At 30.8% G+C, this 12764-nt stretch overlaps 1 protein-coding gene across 1 annotated transcript; it reads right to left on the minus strand.

The window, feature by feature from the left end:
• Positions 1–6657: 6657 nt before the first annotated feature.
• LOC125817868 (isocitrate dehydrogenase [NADP]-like) lies at positions 6658–11884 on the minus strand. Its single transcript, XM_049497374.1, has 15 exons — positions 11692–11884; positions 9866–9909; positions 9650–9759; positions 9450–9487; positions 9081–9158; positions 8941–8994; positions 8757–8858; positions 8480–8571; positions 8190–8293; positions 7970–8038; positions 7763–7878; positions 7579–7613; positions 7211–7353; positions 6876–6998; positions 6658–6774 (listed from the first exon to the last, which is right to left on the minus strand). The coding sequence occupies exons 1-15, from the start codon at positions 11738–11740 to the stop codon at positions 6684–6686; spliced, it is 1248 nt and encodes a 415-aa protein (XP_049353331.1). The 5' UTR covers positions 11741–11884; the 3' UTR covers positions 6658–6683.
• Between the last annotated feature and the right edge of the window lie 880 nt (positions 11885–12764).

A 12764-nucleotide genomic window follows, 5' to 3' on the forward strand; every position in this document is an offset into this window, starting at 1 on the left:
TAATTTATATGGCATTGATAGAATTTAAAGTGTCAAATAATTGGTAATTATTGTAATAGATAATATGGAGTATTTAAGTCATTTATAGTATAATAATTAATATATAATATGTAGTATTTAAGTGTTATATTATGGAATTTGAGAAGTTATTGAAATTTTTATATGATTTTAAAAATATTTTAAATTGTTAGCTATTGTGATTTGTAGTACTTTTTTTTAACATAATTTTGAAAATAATATTTATTACTCTATTTGTTCTAATTTATGTGGCAGATGCAGAATTTCAACTATTAACCCTTTTTTATATGTATCTTTAATATATTAAGTTGTTAATTATTGTATTTTTTAGTACATTTTGAACCTAATTTTTTAATAATATATGTTATTTGCCATGTCCCAATTTATGTGGCATTAATTGATAGATTTGTTGGAGTCGAGAGATTTATTTTGTTAATTATTGTAATTTATAGTTTCTTTTTCGTCAATTTCAAACAATATATGTTGTTAATTGATAGATTTTTTGGAGTGGACTATTTTTTTATTAATTATTGTAATTTTTTGTTTCTTTTTCGTCAATTTCAAACAATATATGTTTATTATATAATCCATTTTATGTGGTACCAATAGAATTTAGAGAGTCAATTAAATTTTTTATATAAGTTTTAAATAACTAAGCTGTTATTTATTGTAATGTATAGTATTACTTATATTATTTTTAAATATATTTAAATATTATATGTTAGGTTTTTTATCCTAATTTATATGACATTGATAGAATTTAAAGTGTCAAATAATTGTTAATTATTGTAATAGATAATATGGAGTATTTAAGTCATTTATAGTATAGTAATTAATATATAATATGTAGTATTTAAGTGGAAGGTGGTGGGGCCCACTTATATAGTTTGATAAATATATTGGATATTAGTAGTGATTTATAGTATAGTAATTAATAATATATAATATGTAGTATTTAAGTGGAGGGTGGTGAGGCCCACTTATATATTTTATAAATATATTGGACATTAGTAGTGATCTTATTGGATAATTGGTAGTCATTCCTAGAGTCTTCTATAATATATTAATTAAGTGACAAAAAAACTATAAAAATTAAAAAATTCTTACAATATATTTAAAATCAAGAAATAAGTAAAATAATTAAATTAAATGAATTTTTATTTCATTGGAATATGTGAATCGTCGGTGATACGATAACACCTTCCCACATGTTACAAAAGAATCTATATATATTGATTTTTATTCTAAAAAATCTTCCATTTTAATTTAACAAAAAGACAAGTGGATACCAAATTAAAATTAAACAATTATACTATACCAAAATAATTTATTTGAACCAATCACTCAAGAACCATTAAATTATTAATTTGCTTCCTCTACCTAACTCATCATTTTCATTACTAAATAATATCTCTAAGTACCAACATATTCTCACTATAACAAATACAAGATTATGCGATAATAATTATATTATATTTAGCAATAACTATATAATATTGATATTTATAAACAATATTTTATATAAATATAGCCTAAATTTTTTAGCTATTTTCGATGTAATGACATTAACTCAATTACTACTAAATATTTTAATGATAATAAATATTAACATTAACAGGAAAATCTATTGTCACGAAGTGTTTATGTTGTGGTAGTGTCTTGTTGTATGCTTTTCCTATTTTTTTCCCTCTTAACTCAAAAAAAGCATCTTAAAAATGGAAGAGAACTAGACAACTATTGTTTTAGTTTAAGAAAAATAAGTAGACTTTTTTGCCCATGATATAAGAAAAGTAGATGTACATAAAGATAATATTAATAAGTTGAAAATTGATTTATATCTACTTTGGTCAATAGTGGAGGACTAATAGCTGTGTTGATGCCTTGATTGAAGGAGACAGTGCCAAATTTCTAATGACAAAAAAATTGTAATAATTGCACACTAAGGTGTGGCTTCCAAAATTAGTGAGATGGGTGTAACGAGATCATTACAAAATAAAATTGATCAAAATACTGTTATTATGATGTATATAATAAGAAACGAATTTATCCAAAATTATACGTGATATTTTAGATAAATTTCTATCTATATATTAGAAGAGAGAATTTCAACATGTCAGCTTGGTGACATTAGAAGAAAGTTTAAGGGTATAATAGTATTTTCCTAGATCAATTTGCTTAAAAGGAATTGTATTTTCTGCTTTATTCTTTAGACCACATCAACAGGTCCATAAAACATCCATCATTTTCTGTTAAATTACAATTGATGCCATCCACTGAAATATCATTAAATGTGATTGGGACCCATTGAACTACACTTGTGGAGTTGTGTCAGTCAGTGTTCCCTCAACTTTTGCCTTATTTATTTTTCTAATAAAACACTTTAGCCATTTTATTTATGAAATGTCCATTGATGAGTTTGGAATTGGATCTAAATTTTTTTTAAATGAAGTATTATTAATTCAGATTGAAAATGTATATATTAAATAATAATTTTTTTGAAGTGTTATATTACATTAAAAAAGTTACGAATATAAAAACTTAATAAATGGTCTTATATGATTTATGATATGTTAATTATAAATATAAAATAATTTAAAAGTAAAATAGAGAGTACGAATAGTAATTCTTCAATCAGCTCTACAAATAATGAATAGAGAGTGAAATAGAGAATGAATGAAGAAATCATTCTTTATTTTACTCTCCAAATATAGAATGAAATAAAGGTGGATCGGAGATAGTTATACTGGTTTTTTATTTTCAAGATGTTCATAATTGATAAATATGATCTTTAAAATCAATTATGATTAAATATAAATAATAAATTTTAGAAAAATTAAAAAAATATCATATAAAATAAAATAAAAAAGTCGATAGACTCCTTACACTTCGAAAATAATTTATTGTGATGAAAAAACATCCTCTTCTACTATATTATAATTTTAGATGATTGAGATTTATTAATTAGAATAACAATAGTATATAGAATTTATAATTATGCATAATTTTATCCTAATATTTTGTATATAAATATAATGTTGGCACGGGCCATTTTTACTAGTTTTTCTACATAGAAATGGGAGTAAAATGGATGGGAGGGAGTAGCAAGCTTCTTATTTTTGTTATATTTTGGCATAATATTGACTATTGAGAAAATTTTATAATTTAAAGTTCGACTTTGAAATGTTTTTTGTTTTTGTCTTCTTTCTACATCATTACACCTATACACGTATGTACGTGTTCACACATGATTGATCAAAAATATTTATGAAATTTCAATATAAATAATAAAAAAAGGACATTAGAAAAGGTAATTTAAAAACAAAGTCGAAAAGTAGCATGTGATGATGCAATGAATAACGTGGATGATTTAATATTGAAAGTGACCACCGTAAATTCTCTAGTCTTTAATTAGACGCGTCGAGTTTGAACATAAAATGTAAAACTCTTATTAAAAAATAATTTTAAGAAAATAAATTTTAGATAATGCGCATATAAATTATTTAGGTAAGTAACTTCTGGACATATAGATGAATTTTTTTTGTGTGAAAGCAGAATTTTCTCTAACAAGTCTTATGTAGGCCGAATCTAAATTAATCGAACCATTTTCGAGAATATTATCAAATGATTATAAGAGAATTAAAAGTGATTGAGCAATGACAATTAGAGAGTGTATATATCACTCTACCGTTTAATCAGAAGTGTCAAGTTCAAGTATGTAAATAGCAAAATCCTTAATAGAAAGTGTTTTTCTCAACTAATTTATTACATGATGTGAATTTGAATTAATTAAAAAAATAATTATCAAATACCAAATAACTATATAAAAAGTGATAAAATTTTGTATTAGAAGTCAAGTTTGAACAAGTGAACCTTACTACAAGCTTAGAAATTTCCACAAGCCAACTTCAACATTTAGAAAAGAATCTTCCCCACACAATATAGATATTACAATTCTGATATAGATTTTGAAAACAACCTTTCGTCCTTTCTATTGATGTTGATCACGATCTACGTTATCATATATTCTAACGATAACAAAAATATCTTCTCTTCTAAGTTTGAGAACTTCTATTATATGTATGACTTGAATTTATTTTTATAATTTTAATGATGTTTTTAACAAATTATGAATATTTGTGTTCTGACAATATGAAAAATATTTATATAATTAGGAGTATTTGGAATCCGTTAATTTACTATATTTGTGATGTTAATTTGTTCCATTTGGAAAGTTCTAGAAGTTTTATTACAAAAATATTTGAAGTTTTTTTTCTTTTGACTTAATTGGAAATGCGAAAGGAAAGAAAAATAAAAGGAGTAAATAATGGAGTAGGCCAGACATGATGAAAAATTGATGGCAAGTGGCAACAATTGACACTTTCCTTCTTTGTTTGGACATTACATTTCACTAATTTTGAATTATATTTCTTAAATATATAAAAACAAAAAACAAAAAATATATTCTTAAATGTGATTTCTTTCTTAATTTATAGAATTCATTGACAATTTTATCTGATTAATTCAAATTCGCCTTGTGTATAGATTTTTAAAGAAGAAAATATTTTCTATTAAGTTTTTTTCCTCATCATTAGAGTTAGAGATCTTTGCTCAAGGATGAAATAATCATATCGACTCACCGCAACTCTTGGTGGTTGTTGTAGTGAAGTTGAGTTCTTCATTGATGAGTTCAACACTTACCACCAAAAGAGGGCAGATAATAAATTAAGAGTATATTTTTTACTTGATGTGAATTCAAATTAATCAAATTAAAAAATATCGGTTACCTAATGAAAAAAATCTAGCATCCATGTGTGTCCATGTTACCGGCCATTTCTTTTAGACAAACAAACAATTAAAACCAATCGCACCCATGTTTTTTTTTCCTTGAATCTTTTTAAAGGAAAGAAAATAAGAAAATGACCTTTCAGTTTTTTTTTTTCTTGAATGTAATCCTCTGGTTAAGAATGAAATAGTCATATCGATCTACCACTTCGATCGTTGTTGTATTTAAGTTGAGCTCTTCATTGACGAGTACAACACTTGCCACCAAAAAGGGTTAATGGTGGTTTTTTTCATCCTTAACTAAAGATCTTTAATTTTAGTTCATTGAATCAATAGGACCATATATATTATAATTTTCGAAATATCATAACTTTTTTTTTTCCAAAAAAATACCTTTTAGTTAGAAGCGTTTCTACTCTTACTCAACGTAAATTCAGATTAGTCGGACTAAGGATTTTCAGATACCTAATGCAAAATATATAGCATTCACGTGTCCATGTTACTGGCAATTTTTGTATTTTTGGAGACAAACAAACGATTTAAACCAATTGGCACACATGGTTTTCTTACTTGAAGAATCTTTTCAAGGAAAGAAAATAAGAGAGAATTTTAGAGATTTCTTTTATTTTTTTCCTTTACTTGTACCAAATTCTATTGTATTCCTATTAACTAATTTTGGTACTCGTGACAAGGTGGGAGTGGTCTTCGCACTTGGTAGATAAAATGAGGAAGGCAAGACTGAGATAATTTAGCTATGTGAAAAAAAGATACGAGATGCCCTAGTGAGGAAGTCATATAAGAGGTTAACTATAGTGGATCCTAAGAGAGGTAGAGATTGATGAAAGAAGGATTGGATAGAGGTGTTACCGAGGACATAACTTTATATAGAAGGATATGGAGGTCGAAAATCAAGGTGGAAAGCAAATAGATAGTCGAGTGTTGCCAAATCCCTCTTATTAGTAATATTATTAGTACACTCCTAATGCATATCTTATTACTGTATTTTATTTTTACATGTTTTTTCCTCTACTTCGTTTATCGTAGTATTTGTTCTTGTTGCGCTTCTTTTCTCCATTATTTTCTATATGATTTCTTCACTACTATATTTTTTTTAATGATTTGGATAATGTTATACTTCAGTCAGAGATCTATTTGAAATAGCCTATGCAAAGTAGGAGTAATTAGTAAAGTTGCAACACACTCTCCTCCCCAAACTCTACTTATAGAATTTCACGGAATATATTATCGTTGTTGTTGGTACAACTTAAATCGACTTACCTAGGAACCACTTAGGACAATTTACTAATTACTAATGACATGCAAGATACAAATGGCAAATATGAAACATTACACACTAATTTTACTATGCATCAAGATCATTAAAATCAACTGAAAATTAAAATTTTATTTTCCACATGGATCGATGAGGGGAACAAGAACACACTAATCCAGGGTTAAGGGTGGATTAGTGAATAATGATGCACTAGAGCCATAATACAACAACAACGACACCTTAATCTCAAACAAGTACAGATCGTCTATATGAATCAATCCTCAAAGTTCTGGCAAAATGTCTTTCTCCTCTAAGCAGAAACCTATCTGGAAAGAACAGATAAAAAGAAGAGTCAAAGAAAGAACTATAATGATTATAACAAAAGGCCGCTAGACACGCTGTCTAGAGGTATAAATTCGATTAAAAGAAATGATGATTATAAAGCAGCATAACAGTGATATGAAAACAATTTAATGAATGAAGGGAATAATATATGGTTGTAGGGGGTGGGGTTGATCAGAAGTCTTTTAAAGTTATAAGGGCTGAAAATCAAGTTCTGGAAAGCTATGTTGCTTGAGACGATAAAGTTTTCGATCAGAAAAACGTACACTTATATCTTTGCTTTTAGAAGTCTAGCTTTCAGCTCATCAGCCACAGCATCAATGAACTCTTCAGTGTTTACATATTGACGTCTAGCGACCCTGTAAGGTGTCAATAACACGCAAAGTTTAATGACGACAACACAAAGGGTTAACTTCAGAACAATGAAATACGATGCATGAGATAAAAGTAGGGAGCTCACTTGGATCCATGGATAATAAGTGCTAGATCTTTGGTCATTTTTCCGTTTTCCACTGCACCGATGCAAGCTGCTTCTAGTTTCTTGGTGAAATCTAATAGTGCAGCATTGTTGTCCAACTTTGCCCTGTTAAAAATAATGATTATTTGTTCGGTACTTCTATCATTAAAAATCTAAGTGCATCCTTGAGTATTAGCGGTGCACAATCTGAAACTCGATAGACAATGGACCTGCCTGTGGCAATGGTCTGAATCCATGGCGTGTGCCTAATCCACACATCACGTGATCAAAGTCCTGGGGGCGCTAAGCAGAGCAAATTAGGTACCAGAATGTCCTACCTATGTGCAAGTCCACGAGTCCAAGCAAAAATCGAGGCAATGCTATTTGTGCTGGTTTCACCTCCTTTCTGATGAACCCTGTAGTGGCGTGTAACAGTTCCATGGGCTGCTTCTGCTTCCACGGTCTTTCCATCCGGACATATCTGCACCAAATATTCCAACCCCATTTGAACCCAAAATAAAGTCGCAAATCAGCAATGAAGCCAAAATGATCCAATGAACGATAAGTCTTATTTTCTAGAAAACTTAAGACCTTCTGCATCTAAGCAAGGATTTCTCAATTAATCATATGAAATCACAAGATAAAGGACTCAACAATAAAGGAACTGAAAGCAGCAGGGGAAAATGGAAGCAAATAAAGAACATACCAGGATCGATGTCATCAATCCAAGCGATCCAAATCCTATTCAAGCAATAAACAATATAAGAATGATTACGAGCATTAAAATTGGTAGCAAAAGTGAAAATTGAACAAGTAAACTTTTTCATATTGAAAGTCCAAAATGTATTCTAGATATATTTATAAACCGTTAGCAAGCAGGCCAATCATACCTTGTGCTAAGAAATCACTCTGTACATCTCCATCATAGTTTTTACATGCCCATACATAACCACCATCACTTTTTAAAGCATAAGCAACCATATCATCGATGAGGCGATGTTCGTACCTATTTTGATGAATTCAAGCATTTAGCAATCTCCATCATTTACAATCATTAACAAGAATCAGTTATTGGAAATGAAAAGTCGGGTGCTTACCAGATTCCAGCTTCTTCAAACTTTGACTTCCATTTTGACTCGTAAACTTCCTGGAATATATCCTTGAATCTTCAGAAAAAGATCATAAAAGTAAGAAGACAAACCCCAAAATAGAAGGGGTCGTGAAGACATGCAAATAGAGGTAACAAGGTAAAGGAACAATCCAATTTAAAAGATGAGTGTGCAGAAAAATATAGAATAAGATCAACGCTAGCCATACCTTCCGTCGTATTTCTTAAGGATGGTATTTTTTGTGCTAAGATAGAGTGGCCATTTCTTTTGGTATGCCATGTTCATAGAAGCTTCAGCAAAAGAGCAAATAGACTGCACCGAAAGAAAAAAATAGCAAAGATGCATAACTCCAGGCATTCTAATTATCTGTTTTAAGCTATGTTACTCGGACTGTGCATGTGGGATCCTCCAAAAGTAGTGAATTTTTGGAGGATCTGACACAGGCAAGACAACAATTTTGGAGAGACAGAACAACATAGGTTTTAGGTATACTCAAACCTCATCCGTGTTGTACATGGATAGAGCTACTCCACCAGCACCAGTGAAGTTGTAAACCTCGAACTCGGTCTTTTCATCTGTCCCTTCTGGTACTGCAATCATGTTCAATACAATATCTCAGCAACATTTTCAAAACAAAATCACTAAAAAAAAGTAGTAAACGAACTGAAACCAATATACTCATAGACAAACTAGAGTAGAGAAAAAATATCTTAGCAGAGTTTCGGAATCATACAGGTTCATGCAATTATACTGATACAGATGGGCAAAACTTTACCAAATACTAATTTGAGTTTTCCAGCTCCTTGAATCACTGTATCAGTAGCTCGATATTGATCACCAAAAGCATGTCTGCCAATGCATATCGGTTTTGACCAACCTGATGTGAGTTATATCTATGTAAGTCAGAGAGAATCAAGTGAACAAATAACACAGCTAGAACTTCAGCAAATAAAACATACCTGGAACAAGTCGGGGGATGTTTTTGCAGAGGATTGGTTCCCTGAACACCGTACCTGCAAGAAAATAGCCAATAATAATGGATATCTTCAATTTCATACAAAGGTATCACCCACCAAAACTGGTAGAGAAGGAGACTCACCATTCAGAATGTTCCTAATTGTCCCATTTGGGCTCTTCCACATATGCTTCAAGTTAAACTCTTCCATACGGGCCTCATCTGCAAATGCATTAACGTACAACTTTAATCTAGTTTCAACATCTTATATTATCTATTTGCGGGATTTTATACTTTAAGGAACTTATGATTTTCTCAAACTTTCTTCAATCAAATTGTCGCATATAGTTCCTTAATGTAGGTTCTAAACACGTAAATTTTAAAGATTAACGAATAGATGTCAAATATGACACTTAAATTTGATGGTCTATCCGTTGTACTATGAATAGCATCATTAATCCAGGACCAGCAGGTTAATAAACTCAAATAAACCACACGGAAAAATGTAAGCACCTGGAGTGATGGTTGCACACTTAATAGCTACATTATACCTGCAATTTTTCAGTTCAAAACATAATAAGGCTGGATTTATAAAGATCAAACATTCAGTAATCGATGGAAAGATTAGAGAAAGTCAATATATGAGCTTGGTCCTAAAACAATCGCTCTTTCATTAAGCAGAAACTTAGAGATAGAAAGAAGTGGATACATACTTCAAAGTAGCCTCAGCGCTTTCAATTGTAACCTTATCATCTGTGGCATCACGGTGAGGAAGGCCAAGATCGAAGTATTTTATATCCAACTCCAGAAAAGGCAAGATGAGCTAAAGCTTAAAAGAGAATTCAAATGTAAGCAACTGTGAAATGAACACGAGAGTATAGAGACAGGATATTCTACTGACATATACATAAGGCAAAACAACTTGTTACCTTATCCTTAATTAATTTCCAAATGACACGGGTCATTTCATCTCCTGCATTACATAGCCAGGTAAATAAACATCAGAAAATGAAAATATACATTCCTTGACAGTTAAGAGGAACCAACGAGTAATGCAGTGGACCAAACTAATTTATCATATATATAATGATGTAATGTGAACTTTTATCATACTTTGAAGGTTGATTATCATCTCACCCTGCTCCTTGAGTACGGCAATAACTACAATTTTTGGAGATGAACTTACTAGTGAATTTAGCTGTTACATATGGTACCAGAGGTGCTTCGGCCTCTGACCTTAAAGAATAGTGAGGAAAACTTAAGCAAGGACGTTGAGCCCCTAAAGGAGGTGTATGTAACACCTTAGGAAACCCCCACATTATCAAAGCATGGAGAGATGTTGGTATGTAAAGAAACAGGTCCTTGACCCTCGTGATGTAAACCCAGTGTCATCAAAAGCGTAAAAAAGCTCTAAGGTCCATTGGGACTTTAAGTGCAAATAAAGCATGAGGTATAATGAAAAAAGGCACAGGTGGAAAAAATTGCAAATATATATGTTTTGTTCAAAACTAGTAATTATAAAGCATGAATGACAAATACATGGACAAAGAATTTGAAGTTTTTTTACGATAAAGTGAAATATCAAATTACAGCCTAGAGGTCAATGAAGTGAGTTAGGAACCGTGAGGCCTCAGTTCAGTTTCTAGCGGAAGCAAGAACACTAGGTGATTTCTTCCCATATGAACATAGAGTTATCCGATACCTATGCAAGAGGGAGGTGCACGCAAGTTGGTCTTGACATCACGGTTATAAAAAAATGCATATTTTTATGAAATTACAGCCTCCAGATATTAGTGGACTGGTAGATAAAAATGCAAAAAGAAATAAAATAAAATTCCACAGATACTCTTTTACAATGGTTAAGACGAGACCCTTTTCATCCAGAATCAAGGAACAGCATAAAGATCAATTCTTGAACTAAAATCAGTACATATATTGGGATATAACAGCCTACAGTAACTGAAGCAGCTATCTACACACACCAAATGCACCTAGAATTAAGAAACAAAATAAAAACAAATTCTTGAACTAAAATCACTACATAAATTAGGATATAACAGCCTAGTGAAACTGAAGCAGCTATTTACACACATCAATCAACATGCAAAAGAAGCAGGACGTATTTTTATGAAATTACAACCACTAGTCAATGAAGCAAGTTGAGAACCATGAGGTCTCAGCTTCACTTTTAGAGGACACAAAAACACTAGGTGATTTCTCCTCACCCTTGCAACCCATGCTGGAATTAGTCAAGGTGCGTACAAGCTAGCCCAGACACCACAATTACAAAGAAAAAACACATATTTCTATGAAATAATCCATAAATACTCTTTCTGAGTGATTAAGAACAGACCCTTCTCACCCATAATCAAGAATCAGCATAAAAATCAATTCTTGAAATAACATCACCACATAAATTTGGATATACCAGCCTATTGAAACTAAAGCAGCTATTTACACACACCAAATTCAGCCAGAATCAAGAATCAGCATAAAATCAATTCTTGAACAAAATTCACTACATAGATTTTTATATAACAGCAAATTGAGACTAAATCAGCTATTTACACACACCAAATTCAGCCATAACCAAGAAACAACATAAAAATCAATTCTTGAACTAAAATCACTACATAAAGTTGGATATAACAGCCTATTGAAACTAAAGAAGCTATTTACACACATCAAATTCAAGATCAGAGACTACTCAGATGGAAAAAAGAAGCACATAGTGATAGAGAAATAAGAATCTGACCGTCCATTTCAACTATGGGGTTAGCCACTTTGATCTTTTGAAAAGCCATTTTTAGTGAAAAATTGAGATCAAGAACTGGAAATTCTGGTAATATAAAGAGTAATGGTGTTTGATAAAGAAAATTTCGCCGGCGGGAGAAGCTTAAATTGTAACAAAATGGAGAAAAAATAAAATTACTTTGAAAAGGTTGAGGTTTTGACAAATTGGAAATAAAAACAAAGTGATATGACATTAATGTAGAAGTATATTGTACCATGAATTTTCAACTACTTATTTGTCTAAACAACAACCTTCACATGTGATACTCATTTTTGACAACAACATTCTTGGAAATTCCGTCGAGCAGAAATTTTAATTTTGAGTATGCACATATAGACACCTTGATTTATTTTATTGTATGAGTTAAATATTTTAAATTGTGAAATGATTATTTAGATTCCTCAAACATTTATGTGTCATGTCAGATTTGGGTACTAGGGACGAGCTAGAGTGTTTAATGTCAATTGAGACTATAAACTGAGGTGCGTAGATGTGGATTTTCAAAATTGGAGTGTTTACTTGTGACTTGTGAGTCAAAGTTAAATTTGGGCCTAACCCATCGGTGGCCCCCTAAACTTGGCACGATCTTTCACTTTGACACCTTAACTAGGCTTTGTTCATTTTAGACACCTCATGTCACGCTCAACTATGTTAATTTGACACTTTTTTCACTAGCACATGTTCACTTCAAGTGCGTGTTAACCAAGCGTGTCCATGTGGATTAGATGCCCAATTATATTATGCCAACTCATTAAAAGACTATCATATTAAAGAGGAAAAATAAGAATTAAAATACATGACAAAGTAACCAATGAATAAATGACATATGGTCTTTTTATCCCAAAAAATTAAATTAAATATTTGACAAATTTAAAGAAAAATGCAACCCCCACAACATCCCCAGTCATCTTCTCCATTCATCTTCTCCATTGTATTACTCCATTTTAATTATTTTTGAACTTTATTCTTTCTGACATAACCCCACACCCACACAATCTACTCTATCATATTCCTTCATTTTCATTACCTTTTCC

The sequence above is a fragment of the Solanum verrucosum genome, unplaced genomic scaffold (assembly GCF_900185275.1).
Source record: "Solanum verrucosum unplaced genomic scaffold, falcon-dt-bn FXZP01000254.1, whole genome shotgun sequence".
In the NCBI taxonomy this organism is placed as follows: Eukaryota; Viridiplantae; Streptophyta; class Magnoliopsida; order Solanales; family Solanaceae; genus Solanum; species Solanum verrucosum.

What these genes read in the sequence shown, in the direction of transcription:
- LOC125817868 (XM_049497374.1), bottom strand. Translation starts at nt 11,740, where the DNA reads ATGGCTTTTCAAAAGATCAAAGTGGCTAACCCCATAGTTGAAATGGAC. An exon ending in AGCGCTGAGGCTACTTTGAA is followed by an intron (nt 9,488 to 9,649) that starts GTATGTATCCAC and finishes GAAAAATTGCAG; the next exon opens with GTATAATGTAGCTATTAAGT. An exon ending in TTTGAAGAAGCTGGAATCTG is followed by an intron (nt 7,879 to 7,969) that starts GTAAGCACCCGA and finishes TCATCAAAATAG; the next exon opens with GTACGAACATCGCCTCATCG.